At 46.6% G+C, this 21,152-nt stretch overlaps 1 protein-coding gene across 1 annotated transcript; it reads left to right on the top strand.

Annotated features, from left to right (window-relative positions):
* Positions 1 to 7,942: 7,942 nt before the first annotated feature.
* On the top strand, positions 7,943 to 20,665 carry slc7a5 (solute carrier family 7 member 5). Its single transcript, XM_070906668.1, has 10 exons — positions 7,943 to 8,537; positions 10,966 to 11,091; positions 17,284 to 17,389; positions 17,630 to 17,674; positions 17,799 to 17,922; positions 18,264 to 18,367; positions 18,555 to 18,651; positions 18,902 to 19,051; positions 20,307 to 20,484; positions 20,610 to 20,665. The coding sequence occupies exons 1-10, from the start codon at positions 7,943 to 7,945 to the stop codon at positions 20,663 to 20,665; spliced, it is 1,581 nt and encodes a 526-aa protein (XP_070762769.1).
* The last annotated feature ends 487 nt before the right edge of the window (positions 20,666 to 21,152 follow it).

Raw genomic sequence — 21,152 nt, 5'->3', positions numbered from 1 at the left:
TATTCAAGCTACTTAAGGTACACTTGATGCACCTTATCCAGAGCTTTAAAAGCTTCACACTAAGGAAAATGAAGCACTCCTGTGTGTTTTATCACTTATTCCAAAAAACACTGCAGGCACTGTGCAGATGAGGATTTTGTAATTAAGAGCGAGTTTATGCAACCTTACATCATCTAAGTAAGTCTGGCAGTCCGCCTGCTTTGGCTCATGTCCACCAGTTGTGATGCGCCAGGTGAATCTTACTATTCAGCACTATTGGAAAGAGAGGTTTGAGGAAAAGACAGGAGAGAGAGAGAGAGAGAGAGGAGGGGAGATAGAAAGCTAGAAGGGGAATAATAAAAGGACACACAAGGTGAGATGATCTGTTGAGTTCCACATCTTTTTACTTTAATTGCACTACAAACCAGAAAACCACATGAAAGGCGGTGTATCTGGCCACTTCTAACATCATGTGCCTGTGAACGTTTCCTCCAGGGGTTGAGAGGTCACGGTTGCCTATTTAGTCCCAGAGTAACAATGCAACTGTACAAACTGGCCCTCCGCCTTTTTTGAAGCAGCCGTTCCTCCCCTCCTGCTCGGACGCTCACATTGAGGCATTACCCCCCCACCTCCGTCTCCCCAGTAGGTCCTCCACTGGGCTCCCCAGTTGCAGCCCAGCATGAAGCCACACTCTGAATAGACTAATTGGATGTGTATTGAAAAGATGTGACACTATGCGGTGTGCACTGAGTGACGTTAACTCGTTGTGAAGGCTGCTGATTTGCTAGATAAATGCTGAAGAGGCCGCTGGGGGTAGATGGCAGGTTTGAGAAGGTTTTCTTTTTTCTTTTCTTTTTTTTTTAAAGCAGAAACGATTTTAGAGTGTACATGGTGTGGAGTTTGATGATGTGCATCAATAACTCTTCTGGGAATGTTGCATGTTTTTTTTTGTCTTTTTTTTTAACCAATGACGCAAAACAGAATCTGTGTTCGATGTATTATACTAACATGGAGACAAGGGACCCAGTACTGCCTTCATCTTGTACAGCTGTGTTTTATTCATGTATTTAAATGATGCACCGTGATCTGCCTTCACATTTCATGGCATTTTACTCATGTTAAATTACTTTTTTATAACTTTTTTTTTTTTTTTTTTACTCAAAATGAATACAACTGTTCAGTCTGTGGAAAATGTTTGTCTACATGGCCTTTTCTGTCTAAGCTGGAGTCAGTGATCAGAAGTCACTTTAAGATGGCTTTGTTCATAGATGGTTAAAAATGAAGATATGTGCATTTCTGCATCACGGTTACGTCTTTGGGAGTTTAAAACCTCCCTGTTCTGGCATCTCCTCCTGACTTGAATCACTGTCTGCCTTTCTAAGCATATTACAGAATGCTGTCATCATGCTGTGTTTCCTTCATGATGTTTTACACTCTTGGTACATCTATTCCTTGCCTCCTGTAGCTCAGTGTGATGTTTTAGCAGGTGTATGTTGTGTATGCTGTACGCTATATGCAGTACATATTTTAGTGGTTTGTTTTTTTCAGCGGGCAGCCGACATTCCTGCCCTGCAGGGCTTCATCAGGCCCCTCTCCCCTCCCAGTATGCTTTGCTTCACCTGGATGGCTCCTTTTTTATAGGCCCCCGTCCAGCTGTGCAACCAGGAAGGGCTCCTCGAGGGTGGGAATGTTGAAAACCACCCAACGGGGTGTCACATGATTCAGATGTAAAGATGATTTTAAAGAAACTGACATATTAATAGATGATGTATAACAATAAAGTAACGTGTGATGTAAAAAGGATGTATGTGCGTGTTTGTGTTTTTGTCCCCATGACATCTGTTTAAACTTACAACCAAACCTGAAACGGTAAAAGGCAAAGGTGCTGCTATATAAACTGTGCTTCCAAGAAATATATATACATCCCCACTGTTCCTCCTGCAGACCCACCTGACCCCACGCCTCTCTAAGCATGAACCTGGGCAGGATCAAGTTTGAAAACTCTCTCAACCCCCACCCTATCCCCACCGATACCTTTGAAGCCCCCCGCCCCCCCGACACAGAGAGGGGATGTTTGGTGGCCCCCACCCAGATGCCTGTGGTCCTGAGGGTGGGTTGTTTACTCTCTTTTTATACACTGTTACCACGGCCGGGTGTGATTTGGGTCTCCACCTGATTCAAACCATAAGAAATGGCGATTGAAGCCGACCTCTGCGGGAGTTTATTGTGCTTGGCTGCGGGGGAGAGGGGCCTGAGTCCAGAGGGACACACCAGCCAGTCTCTACTTGGTTTCCCCTGATTGTATAAATGGATAGACTGACTGGAGACCCCGAAGCTTTGAACTGTACAGTGTGTGTGACTCTGAGCATGCACGTGCGTCTTTGTAGTAGGTGAACGAGAAAACATTTTATAACTGCTGAATGAGACGTGAACACTGGGACTTTACCCACACAACACATACAGTATGTTTTTAAGTTCTTTGGAGAGATTGAAACCTTTCAATCTCTCCAAACTTCCAGTTAGAGCATAGAAAGTGTTTGTTCCAATGCAAAGAAGAACACATTTCAAAGCTTTTCATGACTAGAGGAAGTTTGGAGAGATTGAAACCAACCTTGTTAGATGTTGGGTTCCTGAAATGTGTTCTTCTTTTCATTGGAACAAACTCCAAACACTTTCTATGTTGTCCTTACCGTTAACAAATCCCAGAGTCCGTGTCACAATACCTCACTCAGCTGCAAGCCTTGGTTCCCACTCAAGACATGAATCTGTGAAGGTCACAAATATTTAAAAAAAAGGCTTAATCATTTAAACAGCCAGGCACTGTAGTTTTCAGCAAATGTCACTTAAACAGGAGCAAATGGTATATTTGTTGGGGGACTATTTTCAGCTGCGGATGAATACACATTTGGTTCTCTGGTGATTATTACCAGCAGTAGGATGGCGTACGGGTCAAAATGAACTACAGTGCGTGTGCCATGAACATTTGTACACTGATGGTCCACAGAGGATGCACTAAGCAAATGCTAGGATGCTAACATGCTAAACTAAGATGGTTAAATGTTTAAATAATATTTTGAATATGTCAAACCCGGGAAAGCTATCTGTATTGCTAGACACCACTAGAGGTAAATGAGAATATATGTTGTTTTTGGGTGAACTGAGCCTTTAACCAGTAAATGGCTCCTTGGCTGTACTTTGGCTGCATAATTTGGAATAAACCTTTACGCCTGACTATCAGAACAGTTGACAGATCTAATTGTATTTCACATGTATGTGCTTTCTAAAAAATGTATGTCCGTTCACATGCAAGCATACCTCTCAGTCTGCACCATAGTGACCTTGTCCACTGGCCATCAGCGAAGCAGGGAGATGAAGAGAAGGAGATGAAGAAGGCAGGTTCTAATTAGAGAGCCCGTCTTCCTGCTGTCCTTCTGTTCCCTGTTTGAGGGGAATCGTTTTAGATCAACAACCCCCGAAACCCCTCCAGTCCTCCGGAGATATAAACAGGAACATTACAATGAGAGGCCCCTGTTGCCTCTGAACTCCAAGCCAGCTGCTCTTCCTCCTCATCTTCCTCCAGTTTTACTCAAGTCTGTGCTCTCAGATGTGTTTGTTTGGCGCTTCAGATATTTCAGACAAAGGGCTTCCATCCACGTGTCTAAACTCCTATTCGTACAGGCTGCGCTATATTTCACAATATTAAGAGTCATACAAGTTAGTGGGAACTCCTAAAATATAATACTAAAAATGTCCACAGTTACACCTGTAGTTTGCTGATTTAGTAACTAGTACAATTTCTGTTAACAACATGGATGTAACAAGGCCAATATGACAATAAGAAATACCTACAGCAGTTTAGCAAAAGGTTGATGGCGACGGCCTTGAAACAATGCACTGTCATTCCTTTACAGGACTGACATATCACACATTAAAGCCCCCCAGCTGGGCACGAAGCAGGGACGTTGCGGATCGTGGTCCGCGCTTTAACCCCCAGGCCACCAGGGTGACGGGAGGGAAATATCTGAGCGCTGTTTGTTGCTGGGCAGGTGACCAGCAGTGGGTTTGTTGCCAGTTGTTTTGCTGCCTGCTATTTGTGGACACAAGGTTGAACCAAAACAGCCGAGTTGCGGGCCGCACGTTACACGTAGTCATTTGATCCACTGTTCATGAAAATATTGATTAGTGCGGCTTTAAAGCGTGAACTGAGAGGATACAGTATGTAAAACTAGTTTCATTCATTCTCAGCAGCGCCATAATCGTCCACAATATTCACAACGAGAGGACTCCTCTGGCTTAGAGTTTTCGGAAGACAGATGGATAAAGGAAGAAAATATACACAAGTAAAAAACAAGCAACATTTCTAATGAGCTTTCGGACTCATATTGGTTATTTATATAGGCAGTTCCATATGGAAAATGTTGGCTGGTGAGAAGAAGTGGTTTCAAGGCTGTTTTAAACTGCAGTGAAGACAAATTCAAACAATGCCAGAGAGTGATGAAGGAAGGTACATTCTGATCATGTGGCTGCTGGTGGTAAACTTTCCACCTCCATGTGGACAAGATCTCAAAACCTTCTGGATTCCGCCCCACTGGCCCCCTTTTCCTCACCCGGTCTTTCATAGACGTCAGCAAGGCTCAGTGTCCCAATTAGGAGCTTATTTCTGTTTAGATGTAGATGTAGCACGAAGTTTCCACCTGTGCATCTCTCAGGCCTTCCAAAAGAACGATAAGCAGCACTAAAAAGTCCTCTGGCGCCTTGTTGACATGTTTGTGTACTTGGTTGGTTTCAGTGGTCAGCATGCACGCAGATTCCCCCGGGAGAACCGGAGTGGATGTTACTACAGCTGCCAGGACAGGACCTCTCCCACACCCACGCCACAGAGTCACGTCTTTGTTCACCGGCCTTTTCCCATCAGCGCAGCGTTCCCTCTCATATCAGCAACTCGCCGCTCTTTTGGTGAAACAAAATCCTATCAGTCCATCCGAGTGGGTGGTCAGATTACCATTTGGGAACACTGTGAGGAATCTGCTTTCATTTGTGTAACATGTGGCCGTCACTCAGCTAAGTCGATGTGTCATTGTTCCATTCATTATGAGACATTAGCACCATACAGCACCAGTACTGAGGACGGAGTGGGTCCAGTGGGTCGCAGCGTCATGGCTACCAACAAAATATCAGCCAGTTGTACATTTGCAAGATTACGAGATAATCTATCCAATCTGTTGGATATGTTCAAATGTTTTGAATAGTTTTTGGACAATAATGGAGCTCTGTGACAGAGGAATGAGATTTATCAGGCGTTGTTAGTTTGTTGGTCTTTTTGGGGGGTGTTTGTTGACCATAAGAAAAAACATATAGGATACCACCGGCCTTATCCTTGAAGATGAAATACTGTTAGGGTGTTTATTATGACTGCCGTGAGCTGATTCAGCCTCTCTGCATCAAACGATGACTGCAATACACTGAATGTATGAATTCTTTTTTTAAATTGTTTTTTTAGAAATATTACAAATCTTTACTGATTCATTCATTCATTGCATGGAGGAGATCCACAGAGTGTGACATTACACCACGAACCAGGACTTTGACCCGTGCCGTTCTATAGGTGTGTAGAAACTGACCCAACAGGCTTGCGGCAGGTGCAGCCAACGTCAAACTTTTTAAAAACTTAAGCAGCACACGGCACAGTTATATTATTTCAATGCTACGTTGCATATGAAGTTATATTCTGAAGTTAGCCTCCCAGTGTGCGACCAAATAAAAAAAAGCTCCTTCATCTGCTCCCTTGTCTGCTGGGGGCCCGTGTTGACAGACAGACGTGGATTAAGGTATATTTGTGTCTCTGGATCTGTGGCTCGACGTGAGACGAAGGGCCTGCATTCTTCAGGCTCTGTGCAGACGGACAGAGACAATATCAGGCCGCAGCTTTGGGCTGGATTTGGCCAATAAATGTCAACCGTGTCCACCCAGTCTCAACAAAGGAAATTGTCTGTCTGTGGCTTGTGTGTGTGTGTGTGTGTGTGTTTGTATGTATGAGAAGTAATAAGAACAGAGCTCAGACTTGTCTCACGGGGGGGGGGGGGGGCTTTCATAGTCCACTATACTTGTTCATAAAGGCAGTATGTGTGTGTCTCACTGTGATGTGAGACAGACAGGATCCAGCAATTCTTCCAGTTTTAACCACAATGTGGACCATTAGCTGATGTTTAGTGTGTGTGTGTGTGTGTGTGTGTGTGTGTGTGTGTGTGTATCTGCTGAGCGTGACATATCTCAAATCTTAAACTCTGGCAGTGGCGGTGAGGCCACGCTCCAACTACACGCTCAAAGCTTCATACTGTTGTGTATGTCACTCCCTTTTCTGTTGTCTAATCAAACATCTGGGGCATCTTAATGGGTGCAGGTGGTTCAGCAGCATTTACGAGCATTGTTGTGGGTTTGAATGTGGCCTGGGATCAGTGTCAACTCAACTACGAACCGGTTCTCTGCTTGCTCTTCTGCATCGAACACAATCACCTGAAATTCTAGAGACATAAATATCCTTCCTGTGGCTTCAATGTGCACTCCTTTGTACAAGAAAGTCTTACAGTTCATCCCTGAAAGACAAAATATAAAAAAAATTTAGAAATTAGTATTATATGAAAGGTACGATGATGACACATAGATGTATGTTAGAGTGTGACTGAACCTGCCCATTGTGTACCCTGCCACTGGGATAAGTGGCTTGGCTCAGTGTTCTATCCTGTGTGCGTTTTGTCCTTAGGGGCCACCGTAGATCTGGCTTTGGACCTGTATATATGTGAATTACAAACACAAAGTTTGGGAGAGATCGCCGTACACTCACTGTGCTACGAGGTCTGTTTGAGGCCACTATGGGGAGAATACAATGGAAGTGGAGGTTCATCCATCACATAACGCTGCTGACCACCTGAAGACAACAGCGGAGGGGGGGGCTGGGGGGTCTTTGAATGAAACTGGGGGAAATTCCAACAAGTTCAGTGGCCAGTCTGATCAAAATACCGATCAAAGTCAAATGTGGTGCTTTGTTTACCGCTTTGTTTACGCCAAATATGATTTTGTTTGGAGGATGCATCTGGCCTGCCCAAACACCCAGATGACAGGCCGTGTGAATACAATACTAACCAAACCCAACTCGAAATTCGTCCAACTGCAAAACATACTCATCCAATCTAAATGGATGCTGCCAAACCAGCGGGCTAAACAAATACTGGAATGGCCACAATAAACAGGCTGGTACTTCACTTTCAACGTTTGCATATCCGACCAATTTGCAGATAGAAACGTAACATACCTGAAATCAGTGAGTGACATCCTATACTCCACTGATGACTCAGGCGTTCTGCGCTCCGGGCAGGGCAAATTAGGCTATGCAATGCTTTGAAGAGTGTGGGTGATTTTCAGAGATTCCCACACCATAAAACCTGTCCGGCTGGTTTTGTCATTGGGTGGATTGGATAGCTTGTTGAGTGCTTCCTGCTCCTGTGCTGTATTGCTAGCATTTCCTTGTAGTTTTATAGTTTTATGCAGAGATGACGCCATTTAGACCCGAGCGGGGTCCCTCAAACCCAGATCAGATGGGAGGAGGTGTGGGATGAGGAGTAGTACCGCCTGTCGCCGCTAGAGGGCGGAAAAGGACAAAAGTGATGTAGGCATTAATGAGGAGACGCCGAACTAAAAGCGGGGGCTGGCCTTGACGGAGGAGGGCCATCATGCCAATTTCCATTTCTTTGTACGCGGATCGAGTAGAGATACGAGAAAGCACGCTGCTCTGACTCACACCAGCAGACACACCGCGGACTCCTCGTGGCTCAGCCCGGCCGGCATCACACCACACACCGGACCGACAGAGGGGAAGAACAGACCGGCGACAGAGGGAGACAGTCGGCAAAGCGGGAAGCTTTGTGTCCCCCGAGTGAGGAAGAAGAAAGAGGAAACTCAGACAACGATGTCGGGGTTGAAAAAGAGAAACTCAAATTCCTCGGCGGACAGGGAAGAGGACAAGCAGGTCACGGAGAGGATGCTGTCCCCGGGCAGCAGCGGGGAGAAGGGGGACTCTAACCAGGGTGGAGCACCGGGAAGCGACGCCAAGAGCCCCAACAAGTCCGCCGGAGGAGAGGGAGGGGAGGACGGGGTCGCCCTGAAGAGGACCATCACTCTGTTGAACGGCGTGGCCATCATCGTGGGCACCATCATCGGCTCGGGCATCTTCGTCACACCAACCGGCGTGGTGAAGGAGGCCGGCTCGGTGGGTCTCTCCCTGATCGTGTGGGCGGTGTGTGGGGTGTTCTCCACAGTGGGAGCCCTCTGCTACGCGGAGCTGGGGACCACCATCAGCAAGTCCGGCGGGGACTATGCCTACATCCTGGAGGTGTACGGCTCTCTGCCGGCTTTCCTCAAACTCTGGATCGAGCTGCTCATCATCCGGCCGTCCTCGCAGTACATCGTCGCCTACGTTTTCGCCACCTACCTCCTCAAGCCACTGTTCCCCGTGTGCCCGGTGCCGGAGAACGGGGCCAAGGTCGTGGCCTGCCTCTGCATCCGTGAGTATCCGAGCAGGGCCACGCTGCCCCGGGGATGATGCAACTTTAGGCGTTGTTGTGGTGGTGGTGGTGTTGTTGTTGTTGTTGTGGCAGCGGCAGAAATACAAAGGAGTTCAGTTGCACTTCCGGTGTGTCTATGTGTCGTGCCGTCAAAACGAACATCCACCTGCGAGACTGAGGGGACACCGACAGACGGCGAGAGCCGAGTCCGCACACACACACACACACACACACACACACACACACACACACACACACACACACACATAGTTTACATCCAGCCTCACTGCTGTGTGTTTTACGGACCACGTGCGATGCCGGTGAGAGACACTCGCGGACATATAACCACGTACTCGTGCGCGCGCAGCCTCAAAGGTTGTGAAAAGTGCCGCGTTATTACATCAGCTGACGGTAGAAGAGGCTCGCGCGCATCACTAGCTTATTATTGAGAGACAAATGGAAATGTAATTTACTAATACGAATCCTCATTTACTCATTTAGTATTTGGTGAATATGTTTGATTAAAAAATGTCCATATTTCCTGCTTTTATAACAATGAATTTATTGAACACCAACTGTCTGTGTGACTGAACAACATCAAACCAAACGTAAAGTAACCTGAACCTGTGGCCTATGGGCCTGAAGAAGTATGAAGTTATAAAGAGTGCCGAGTTTAATAGGGGAAATCTTCATAATTCAACAAAGAAGAGCCACATTCCATTAATTCTTTGTGTTTGATTATCACCAGGGGGCAGTTTGATTCCCTATTATATGTTGTAGGCCACTAAAGGATCATATTGCATCTTTCTGAGCTTTACATCGGAGGAGAACTGCGTTAATGAGACGCGTAAAAACGAGAATTTATCATTGATGATGTGTTGTGTGAGTAAGAATATTAACATGCCAAAAAAAAAAAAAATTAGTATTGAACCGATTGTGACGAAGAAACCGGTCATACATTTAATTTCACTCAAAGTCAGTCCATTAAAGCTCAACTGCAATGTTGTATTTAGGGTCAGTACGGGTTTTCTGGCCCGGAGGCGTTGACGTCACAGTTCAGCACTGCTGCAATTTCAGTGCCTCCACTAACACATGGTCTGTTTTGCGCCTTGTTTTGTGTGCAGTCTCAGCAAGATTAACTCTGGATTATTAGCTGCTTTAGCCTGTTGACACCAGTCTCTGCTTGCACGTGTTTTCTTTGACCCCCCCCCCCCCCCCGAAACACAACAAGAATCCTGCTCCATCTCTATTTGAATACATGATTACACTACACATTATGTATGCATGTGTATTAATGTGTGTGTGTGTGTGTGTGTGTGTGGTGCCAGCTAGTAACCTTAGTACCTAATCTTCAGATTGACCGGAGGCTAAATCCTGACTGAGACCACATGACAAAGCCGTGGACCGAGAGGCTCAGTTATCTGTGTGTGTGTGCATGCCTGTGGTGTAGGCAGTGGAGTGTTCAGGGTCACAGTGGGGCTGAGAGCCACACACTCTCACACACTCTCAGACACTCACACACACATACATCTATAGCTCCATAGGTCTATTTTGGTGTCAGTTATTGTTCCATTTGACCCATTTCTGTGGGAATTTGTGCAAGTGAGGTCAGTGTGTTTCTGTATATGTGTGTGTGTGTGTGTTCACTTGCACACGTGCGTGAGTTTGTGCATGTACGCACATATGTGCCCGAGTATTAGCCAGTGTTGTGTGTGTGCATGCCTGTGTGTGCGTGTCCAGCCCTGTACTGTACTCAGGCTCCCTCTCTCTTTGTCTTGGCCTCTTTAACACAGAGCCTCATTGTGCTCGGTCTCGTCTTTCTGTTGTGGCCCCTGATTTAGGAGCTTTGAAGGGACCTGCTGCTTTAGTTAATCACTTTTAATGGCGTCCAGGGTTAGGGGCCACTTCAGCAACCCTGACACAACAAGAATCCTGCTCCATCTCTATTTGAATACATGATTACACTACACATTATGTATGCATGTGTATTAATGTGTGTGTGTGTGTGTGTGTGTGTGTGTGTGTGTGTGTGTGTGTGCAGGAGCGGTTGATTACCAGCACTATACATGTGTGGTCAAAAGAAAGAGGGGTATGCTGGAAAGGATTTTATTCCTTCAAGAATTTGTTTACCATCTTTGTGAATTCCAGCTCCCAGTGTGCTTTGAGAGCGACAACACACACACACACACACACACACACACACACACACACACACACACACCTACACTACCTCAACTTTGAGTAGACATTTGAAGGTAGCTCAGGGAAACAATGTTAAAAGCTATTTTAACATCCAAAACACCTGCAGACAAATTTGTTCTTCATGTGCCCAGTATGAGATGCTTTGTTGCTCGGTAACAAGGGGAGGCACGCCAAAGATCTGCTTCTCTCTCTTACTCTCTGTCTTTGTCTCTCTCTCTCTCTGCAGTGGTGTTGACGTTTGTGAACTGCTACAGCGTGAAGGCGGCCACCAGAGTGCAGGACTTCTTTGCCGCCGCCAAGCTCCTGGCTCTTGGACTCATCATCATCATCGGCTTCATCAAGATCGGCCAAGGTACTTTGCACAAGCACAAACGCACACACGCAGTCACAAGGTTCCAAGGTGAGCGCAGGTGTTTTAGTCGCCCCATCCGTCACGTGAACGTCTTCAATCGCCCCCCTTCCCTCACCACAAGTAACGCACCTTCCGGCCGTTACATATCAGTACTACAGTAAGATGAATTAATGAACATCTTGAAATGACAAACTACATTCACAGACTGAATAAAAGCTACTCACCAGCAGAATCCCATTGTGATGATATGAATTTAATGTGACATCATTCCACAGATTCTTTTTACACGTACGGTGACTTAAGTTTTATATAATACGTAACATAATAGAACACAGTTCATTGTTTTGAACATCAGTTTGATTATTTTATATGTAACGTTGCATACATTTGCATTACATTTTATTTATTTCTTCAGTGCAGTTGGGTTTTAAAGTGAGTGACATGCTCAAGGAATTTAAGGCTCACCCTGGACAGCAGACAGTTCTTTATAAACCGTAATGATGAGCACAATCAAAGCTTTGGGCTTCTTCTTGAAATGTTCAGAATGTAAAAAGCTGAGGGGGAGGGGCAAAAAAGGGAAAAAAAAAAAGTGAGTTCTGATGAGGATATATGCAGACACAAGTACACATCCTTAAGGGTTTGTGCTGCCTGCACATTGTTTTGTTGTTTGTTTATGCAGATGCCAGTAAAAGATCAGTTGGCTCAAAAGCACGCACAGGACAGCACAGGAGCATCTGTAACAGGGCGGGAGGCTATGATGGCACTCTCTCGTCTCCGCTTGAACCCCTGTCGCCCCCAGATTTGTGTTTGTAAACTGATCAAACTCCGGCATCGTAATTCCCATCGAGGGCCAAAGTTTTATCGGCCTGTTTCGACCTTCGTTCCACGCCAGCAGTGGATCTGCGGAGGTGGAGTAGCTTGGTGTTTAGCTTCCTGGAGTAAGGCCGCAGGATGTTGTGAAGGGTAGCCAGAGGCGGGAGGACAGGCACAGAGTGGAACACAGCTCCTTTTCATTTGGGGGGAAAAAAAAGCAAGCTGTACAAGTTACCCGACCATTGAAGGTGTTCTGTTGCGACGAATGCGGGCAGGAAGTGAGCTCAGGGATTCAAATTCTGGCCCCCTAGAGGACGCCAGTGCAACTCTCAACCATGACTTTGGGGTTCATTGGGTTCATGTAATAGAAATTAGGCCACTATGGTTTGCAGTCCTAAATATTGAAGGTGGCATAATACCTTTCTGCCTCCTTTCCAGTGACTTAACCCCCCCCCCCCCCCCCCCGACTTCTACCAGGTAACTGCAGGCTTATATCCCCCCTGCTGCCTGTGTGTGTCTGCTGCCAAGCCCTGCTGTGCTCCTATGGCTGGCTCTCTTCCTGTCTGCCGCGAAGCTGTCGGCTGAGGTCTTCCTCCGCGTCGGCCAGCGGAGAGACGGCGCTACAGTAGACCAGAGTGATTCTGTGCTCTGCTGGCAGAAGCAAATTAGAGGGGAAACCCACTAAAAGGGAACAGGCGTGTGTGTTGAATGTGAATGAGTCAGTGTGAGACACAGTCTGGCTCTTGGATCGAATATAATCACAAAGCAAATAGTGTTGTATAGATTGGAAGCAGAGCCTGTTTTGTCAGCCTCAGTTGAAAGATAATTTGTTGTTTTGAAGAGAAACATCTTTTTCTTTTTCATCTTTCTCCAACTGCAACACCAAACCTACAGTTTGAAACGTAAGGCACCTGAAACAATCTGCAAAATTGCTTTAAAGTTAAAATAATTGAAAAAAAATGAAAGACAGCAGAAAGTGTTAAAGTGCTAAATACAATTTAGAAGTCTTATTTTGTGATTTATTCATAATTCATTTTTCAGCTGCCATTGCTGTGCCCATTTCTTGTTGCAGAACTTGAATTACTGAAAGATGATAAACGCACGTTCTTGATTTTAAAAAGACCCGATCCAAGTCCAGTCCTGCACAGGCTGCCTTCTTGTGCCGAGGACAGAGGTCACAGGTCTCAGATCAGCTGACAGGTGGGCAAACAGGACCTCAGCACTGACTGGAGTTGTTCAGAAGTGGTTAGAGAGGGAGGTTTGCATTATGCAGAGATGGAAACGGAGAGAGATCAGTAGCAGAGGGGCCCAGGGACCATAGATACAACTTAGCTTTTAGCCACACCTGCTGCAACAACATATGTATGGCGCGTTTTTCCCTTCAAATAATTAAACACACACACACACACACACGCAGATTTAGCCTTCTGATAGAGGCAGGCTGTTTCTGTATCAGGACGTTACAGCGGGCCCTCTCTGCTTGTAGACTTTCAGACAGTTTCAGTGAGTTAGTTGCAGTTGTTTGTTTGGAGTTTCAGCTCCACGAAAAAGCCGTGATGCTTAGACAGAAAGGAGTTCCTCATTCTGTGATTCAGCAGTGTAAAACACGCCGTTGGTGAGGGCTAAGGCTACATGCTGAATTAAAATTTCAGAGCTGCACGTTGCATTGACGTTGCTGGACATTGCTCGAGTATTTGATCCAGACAAAAAGTAAGATGTGGTTATTTGAAATGTTTAAATGTACCTCATAGCTAATGTCAGAGGGCCAAACACACCGCTGCAGTGGACTGGTGGAGTTTAGTAAAGCAAAACACTGTATTTGAGTAGTAAAGTCAGGCCAATGTATGTCATATCAGTTACTAGAAATTATTATTTGTAGCCCTTTGTAGCCCTGTTTCTAGGATAGTTTATCAGTTTAAGAAGCTTTGGCCACTTTCATAATAAAGAAAACAGACACGGGGCCTGAAATTTGCACCACTCTCTGTCCCAAACCCGTACAAGGATCGCACGTGTTGCGTTACAGCTTCCTGCGTGTCCAAAACCCACTGATAGCTTTCTGATGTTGAATTGCTCTTTTGTTTGTCCTCCCTTAATTCCAGTGGGTTAAGTTCTTCCCTAAATAACAAGCCTGGGCTCGAACTCCTCCTGCAGTTCTTTTATGAGCAGAAGCAGGAACTGTGTCCGCCTTTCGCTCTTTGAGTAGTCTAAAGCCACATAAACTGAATGCCAACGCCGACCGTCTAATACCTGTTTCGGTGCGCAGCCGGAGCATGAAGAGATAATTCTGCTCATTTGTAATTCTAGTCCTTTACTTAAGTGCTGTTTCAAAAGTGAGCTTTTCTAACATCGCAGTGCCTCTAATAACTGTTTGTCTGAGACGCCTCAGATTATCTGGATTGAGACGGCAAAGACTGGCAGCGTGGCTGTGATTGCAACTCGCCTGACAGGCTGTCTTCGCTGCGACCTCACTGGCTGCTGATTTAACAGTTGGAGTGGAGGTTATTGAGTTATTTCTAGGTCTGTTTTATGACGATAATAATAATCTTTATTTATAGAGCACTTTTCAGTTTTTATCCAGCCGTCTGATCAAGGAAGAACATGAGGAACGGAGAAAGTATTCCAGACTGGAGAAGTTGAGGAATTTGATCAAAACCTTCATACCAGTATCATAGAAGGAATCCTTGCATGAGTTATATAAAACTGAGTCTCTCATGTTGCGTGTCATCATGTAGAGATACAGGAGTTTCCGTCTAGTCGCCGTGGTGACGCGAGTTTGGTAAAGATAAACCGCACACACACACACACACACACACTCGGCTCTGCACTGCTCATCCTGATTTATCCTGAGCGAGGGTTCGCCGTGTGTGTGTGTGTGTGTGTGTGTGTGTGTGTGTGTGTGTGTGTGTGTGTGTGTGTGTGTGTGTGTGTGTGTGTGTGTGTGTGTGTGTGTGTGCTCATCAGGTCAGAGCCTGCTGGTGTCTCAGATTAGAGACCAGTGTAATCTGATTAGCTGCTTTCTCAATCTGACACCTGCCCACGCTGTGTGGAAGGGACAGACTCACAGAGGCTGATCTCATGTCGACCGGCCACATAAACGTACCCCTGATTTACTTCAGTTTCGTCCTGTCACACACACACACACACACACACAGTTACACTTACAGACCAATGATGTAAAAGTCCTGGTTGGCGTCTTGACACAGCTGAATAAAAGGTGTGTGTTTGTGCAGTGGGAGGGTTCCAAAAGCGACTTGTTGGCAAATGCGTGGAGACTGCCGTTCACCTCAGTCTTAAGAGTAGGGCTAATCTGATCCACTGTCTCTTTAAATGGAATGTAAACTTTGCTGTTAGACTGAGCTTAAGGGCCACATAAAGCCAGTTTCTTCTCCGAATTCAACATGTTCGCCCAGTTCCTGTATTGATGATGATGAGGGGAAACATGAAGAGTACCCATGTGTAATTCTTTTTTTAAAGCAAGCAGAGAATCAAGGCAATAGCTAATCCTTTAAACTGTGTTGTTAGCTATATATATATATATATATGTAATTTTTATGTATTTATTTTTAACTTCGGACAGAGCCAGGCTAGCTGTTTCCCCCTGCTTTCAGTCTTTATGCTAAGCTAGGCTAATTGCCTCCCAGCTGTAGCGCCATACTTATCGCACAGGCGTGAGGGTGGCATTGATGTTGTCATCTAACTCAAGGAAAGAAAGTGAATAAGCATCTTTCCCAAAACGTTGAGCTATTTGTTTAAGGTGTAAGCTTTGTAGAATAGGAGGGTGTCGTCTGAGTAAATACCGTCATTGCACTTTTTAACGCAAAAGACTGCATTTAGGGCCTACATTCCTCTAGTCCCTATTATTAAACCAGGACTAATTCAAACTCCGGTTGTCTTTCTGAGTCTTTGTTGGTACGTGTGTTCTGCATGGTCCATGCATATTTCATTCTGTGCGTGTGTGTGTGTGTGAGTGTGTGTCTCACTTTCGCTGCCTGGCACTGGTATCATGTGATTGTTTCCTGACCAGCGTGGTGGAAAGTGATGGGGGAGTAGCAGGAAGAAGGAATAAAGCTGCAAATTTCAGCGTGTAAGAGCGTAAGTGACAAGGAGGTTTGAAGGAGGACGTGTTTGTGTTTGTCCGCCGCCAAATTCTTATCTAATACAGAGTCCTCATCTCGCAAGACAAAGGCTAGGCAGAGGAGAGGGAGAAGGAGGAATAAGTGCAGGAGTCGGGGGGGGGGGGTGATTCAGACTTCACCACCATAAGGAAGTAAAGGTCAGGAACAAATCAGGTGTGAGGTGAGCTGTCGGTTTGGAGGCGGTCGGTCCTGAGCAGTGGCAGCGGGTATCTGTGTGTGAAGAAATGCCCGGCTTGCATGTATGCGTGTTGTTGCACAATTGATACTGGATTCTTCCAATGTTAGCTGACACCCACCAGCCTTTTCATGGATCTTTTTCTTCTAGAGGAGGGTGGCCCCCCCCCCCCCCCCCCCCCCCCCCCTCCACAATCCAATTACTTCAACCCAACTGATGGAAACGTTTTGATCCTTTTTATGAGCAAGTTGAAACAATCATAAGGAACCTCAGCTATAGACTGAATCTGAGCTTACGAATGCTATTCGGAGCCCCCCCAGCGTAGCTCCCCGGTCAGGCTGGTACGCAGAGCAGCACAGGCTGACGTCAGCGAGGCCTTGGGATGCTGCGCATCGGTCTGTTTTGGTTAGGAGGGCAGAGCGCGAGACAGTCATCACTAATCGGGCGTTTCCCATGCTGCACAGTGGCTTAGGGCTAACCCTCCCAGTACCAACACCGCCCCTGGCTGTTGGTTTAGCAACCGCCGCTGTGTCTGAGAATGTGTGTGCGTGTTGTGGGGAGCAGCGCTGTCAGGAATGTGGCACAGGGAAGAGGCTGAGGCAGGGAAGAGGGGCTCACAATGGCTGATGGGGTAAAATAGGAATAGACTCCCATCCCTCTGCCGCCCTGCCCTTGAGCAAGGCAATAGAGCACCCACCGTTCTCTGCCTGCCTCTCTCTTCTTCTGTTCCACTTGTCTTGTTGTGTGATCCGTCCATGCCTCAGGTCGGTCCACAGAGCCGTCTCAGCCCGTCTTAACTCCATCACATTCTGCGGTTCTTCACTGATCCGCATACTGAGACAGACTTAAGCCCCCCCCCCCCCCCCTCTCTCCAGAGGCCTTTTGGCATGTGTTAGGTCATTGTTTCATTTATTGTTCCATATTTCAGGTTCTCCAGACTGGCTGGTACTTGCCCGCAGAGCAATAATGCAGACAGACGGATTTGGGCTTTTTTCTTTCCTTTTCTCTTTTTTTTATTTTTTATTTTTTGTCCTAACCCAATTCTCTCTCCCTGTTTTTCTTCTCCAGGCGGCACAGAAGGTCTTCTTCCAGAAAATTCCTTCGAGGGGTCCAAATACGAGTTCGGCAGCATAGGCCTGGCGCTCTACAGCGGTCTGTTCGCCTACGGTGGCTGGTGAGTTCACATGGACCTTACCTGTGCGCTGTGTGTTCAATATCCAGTGTCCAATTGATTAATGTCTTTCCTGTCTTTTCACTGTAAAACATAGCTCTCAGTGCCAAAATAAAGTAGATTTGTTTTGTGTAAATGTTGCTTCTGGGAAAATTCTTTTCCATTAGTAGATGAATACAGAACAGTTTTATTTCTCTTATCTGTTTCGCTACATAACACGATTGTTGCCTCTGCCGCTTCCAGGAACTACTTGAATTTTGTCACCGAGGAGATGATCGAGCCCTACAAGTGAGTACTACTGAGCGCCGCCTGTGCGTGTATGACAAAATACAGACGTGCTTGCAGAGGAGTGATAGTGATTGATAGTGCGCGGTTGTAATCTGAGTTGTAAATGTCTGTGCACCTTCCCCAGAAACCTTCCTCGTGCCATCATCATCTCTCTGCCGATAGTGACCATAGTGTACGTGCTGACCAACCTGGCTTATTTCACCACCCTCTCCCCTGAGCAGATGCTCGGCTCGGAGGCCGTGGCTGTGGTGAGTGCGCGCACTTTGAGCTGCCGTCATTGATCAGTTGCCTAAATCATAGCTCTGCGGTGGTCAGTTCATTTCTGTGGAGTTTTGGGGCGAAGCAAATCCGCACAAATATTACGTGTGAAATTCAACTTTGGTGAACTTCGACAGACAAATTTATGCCACTGGCTAATGGCAAGCTGTCCCAACAGTGCTGCTAATGGCGGGACGGAGAAAACGCAGGAAGCCCTGGTGTCTTATCACAACATCCAGGAACTACTGACTGGACCTACTTTGCTAATTTACTTGACTCATTATCACATCTACACTGTGTGTGTGTGTGTGTGTGTGTGTGTGTGCTGTAGGATTTTGGTAACTTCCACCTGGGTCCCATGGCATGGATCATCCCGGTGTTTGTTGGTCTGTCCTGCTTTGGATCGGTCAACGGCTCTCTGTTCACGTCATCCAGGTAACACACACACACACACACACACACACACACACACACACACCAAATGAAAAATGTACCCAGAAACATTAAAGTACATGTAGACTATCTAACCAGAGCTCAAGGCCACCTGCATAAACACCCAGAATCTAGTCATGGGTACAAAATGCATTAATTGGAATCATCCCTGTCTTTCCTTCCCTCTCAGGTTATTCTTCGTGGGTTCCCGGGAGGGTCACCTGCCCAGCCTGCTGTCGATGATCCACCCCACCCTGCTGACCCCGCTGCCCTCACTCATATTCACTGTGTGTACTTTTATTTCCTAATCTTACGCTATGAATTAAACTAATCGAATGACTCTCTTTAAATCAAAAGGGCACCACTGCACTGAGGATGAGCTGATGCTGCTGTGGGATGTGTGCAGACATAAAGCAACAATTAGACTTAGACTAGCGATAGTTGGGATGCATGTGTGCAGCCACAGCTTAATCAGAAAGGTGATGTGCTGTTCTCTCGCGCTGCACCCCTGATGGCTCCTCTCTCACCCCTCTCCAGTGCTTGATGACGTTGCTCTACGCCTTCTCCAACGACATCTTCTCCGTCATAAACTTCTTCAGCTTCTTCAACTGGCTCTGCATCGCCATGGCGATCGTTGGGATGATGTGGCTCCGTTATAAGAAGCCCGAGCTGGAGCGACCGATCAAGGTGAGCCAGACTTGATGCAATCAGCCGGTCAGAACATACGAAAGAAAGCAGTAGTGGAGCGCGGATAGGCGGGAGGGGGCGTGGACAGACACACACTGACAGTGGGGAGACGAGTGGACATGAAAGTCTCCCTTGGTCTTTGTCACCGTCGACTCCCACCCGAGTTAGCTTTGGCAGCAGGAAATGTTTCTTCTTTGTCTCATGGGACAAACAAAGATTCATTCAGCGGAGCTCAGATGAATAGAGAGTGATCGCAGATTAAAGGACAGAAGAGAAGCTGGATGCTTGTCAGCTGGTGTTGTGGCCGGCTGGGTAGTAGTGTGTGTGTGTGTGTGTGTGTGTGTGTGTGTGTGTGTGTGTGTGTGTGTGTGTGTGTGTGTGTGTGTGTGTGTGTGTGTGTGTGTGTGTGTGTGTACAAGAGGAAGAGCACTATGCCTCCTGACTAGCCCAGTTGCTGCAGGACTCCCCGACACACAGAAGACCATTGTCTTTATTTGCATGTGAGTGTGTGAGCTTTCACGTGTGATACTTTGTCTCTGTGTGTGTGTGTGTGTGTGTGTGTGTGTGTGTGTGTGTGTGTGTGTGTGTGTGTGTGTGTGTGTGTGTATCCCTTATTGGAGCCTGATGGCCGCCCTGACTCCACTCATCCGCCCGCTGGCACACCGTTGTGTGTTGGTCAGAGGCGGAGTCTGTCAGGGCAGTGAAGTGAAAGAGGCAGATAGATCTATTGGCCCAGCACTGTGTGTGTGTGTGTGTGTGTGTGTGTGTGTGTCCGAGTGGTGGGACAGTGGTGGCACTGTCTCTCCGCTGACCTCTATCTCTCTCTTTCACTCTCCCACTCTATTTCTTCCTCCTTTCTTTGTCTGTCACATTCCTGCTGTTCAACAGATTTGGTGCAGAGCTGCAGGAGAATCGCATAATTAGATTCACTAATTCGTCCCTTTGGTTAAGGGATACTGTGCATCAGTAACCTGGTAGTGGTGGACACCTTAGCGATGGCTATAATCAATATTATAATAACAATGGATCAAATGACATGCTATAATGTGAAAGAATTATCACCAGCTCTGCAGTCCCCTTCAGCTCTGCGGAGTGTTTTAGCACCTTTCAGCTCCTTGTTTTGGTTTGGTTCACTCTCATTGCACCATTTTTAGCCCACTGTACGCCAACCTGCCCAGCCCCCAGCCCCCAGCCCCCAGCTCTGTTGTCCCACTAAAGAACCACAGTTAAAAATTGTTTTATCTCCTCCCTGCAGGTGAACATCCTGCTGCCGGTGAGCTTCGTGCTGGCCTGCCTCTTCCTCATCATCGTCTCCTTCTGGAAGACTCCGAAAGAGTGCGCGATCGGCTTCGGCATCATCGCTACCGGCATTCCCGTCTACATGATCGGCGTGTGGTGGAAGAGCAAACCCAAGTGGCTGCTGCATGGAATCTGTGAGTGCAACGCCGGCCTCTCCTCACGTCAGAGTTTCTCAAACTGTTTCCTCACTTGACATTGTGGTTAATCGTCACTTCTGTGTGTGTGTGTGTGTGTGTGTGTGTGTGTGTGTGTTTTGCAGTCTCGACCACAGCCTTCTGTCAGAAGGTGATGGAGGTGGTGCCTCAGGCGTCCTAAAAGGCCTCGCCCTTTTGACTACAGCCAGCGGCCTATCGGCGTGCACCAACAGTGACCTCTTGGCTCTGACATCGCAGCTGATGAAGCTCTGTCGTCTCTCACCCCATTCTCTCTCTCTGTCTTACACACACACACACACACACACACACACACACACACACACACACACCCTGTCTGCAGGGCACTGATAAGGACCTGTTGAAGTCAGAAACATACATGTGTTCGAGGCTACTGTGTCTTAGCGGTCTTCAACAATTTTCCTGTTGTTTCTTCTGTTCTGACATTTTTGGGTTGTTGTTTGAGTATTGGCTATTTTTAGTCACTAATCCTTTGTAGGCTGTTGTTTTTGTTTTTTTTGTTACGATGCATTTCAATGAATTGTGTCCGTTCGTGTAAAAAATATCCTCCCTCATCAGAAAACTGCTGTATTTAGCAAGTTGCGCCTTACGTGGCAAATGAAGGTGTAACTGTCAGCTGTGGCAGGAGC

Source organism: Enoplosus armatus, chromosome 6 (assembly GCF_043641665.1).
Source record: "Enoplosus armatus isolate fEnoArm2 chromosome 6, fEnoArm2.hap1, whole genome shotgun sequence".
Lineage (NCBI taxonomy): Eukaryota > Metazoa > Chordata > Actinopteri > Centrarchiformes > Enoplosidae > Enoplosus > Enoplosus armatus.
This window is presented reverse-complemented; position numbering and strand designations above follow the sequence as displayed.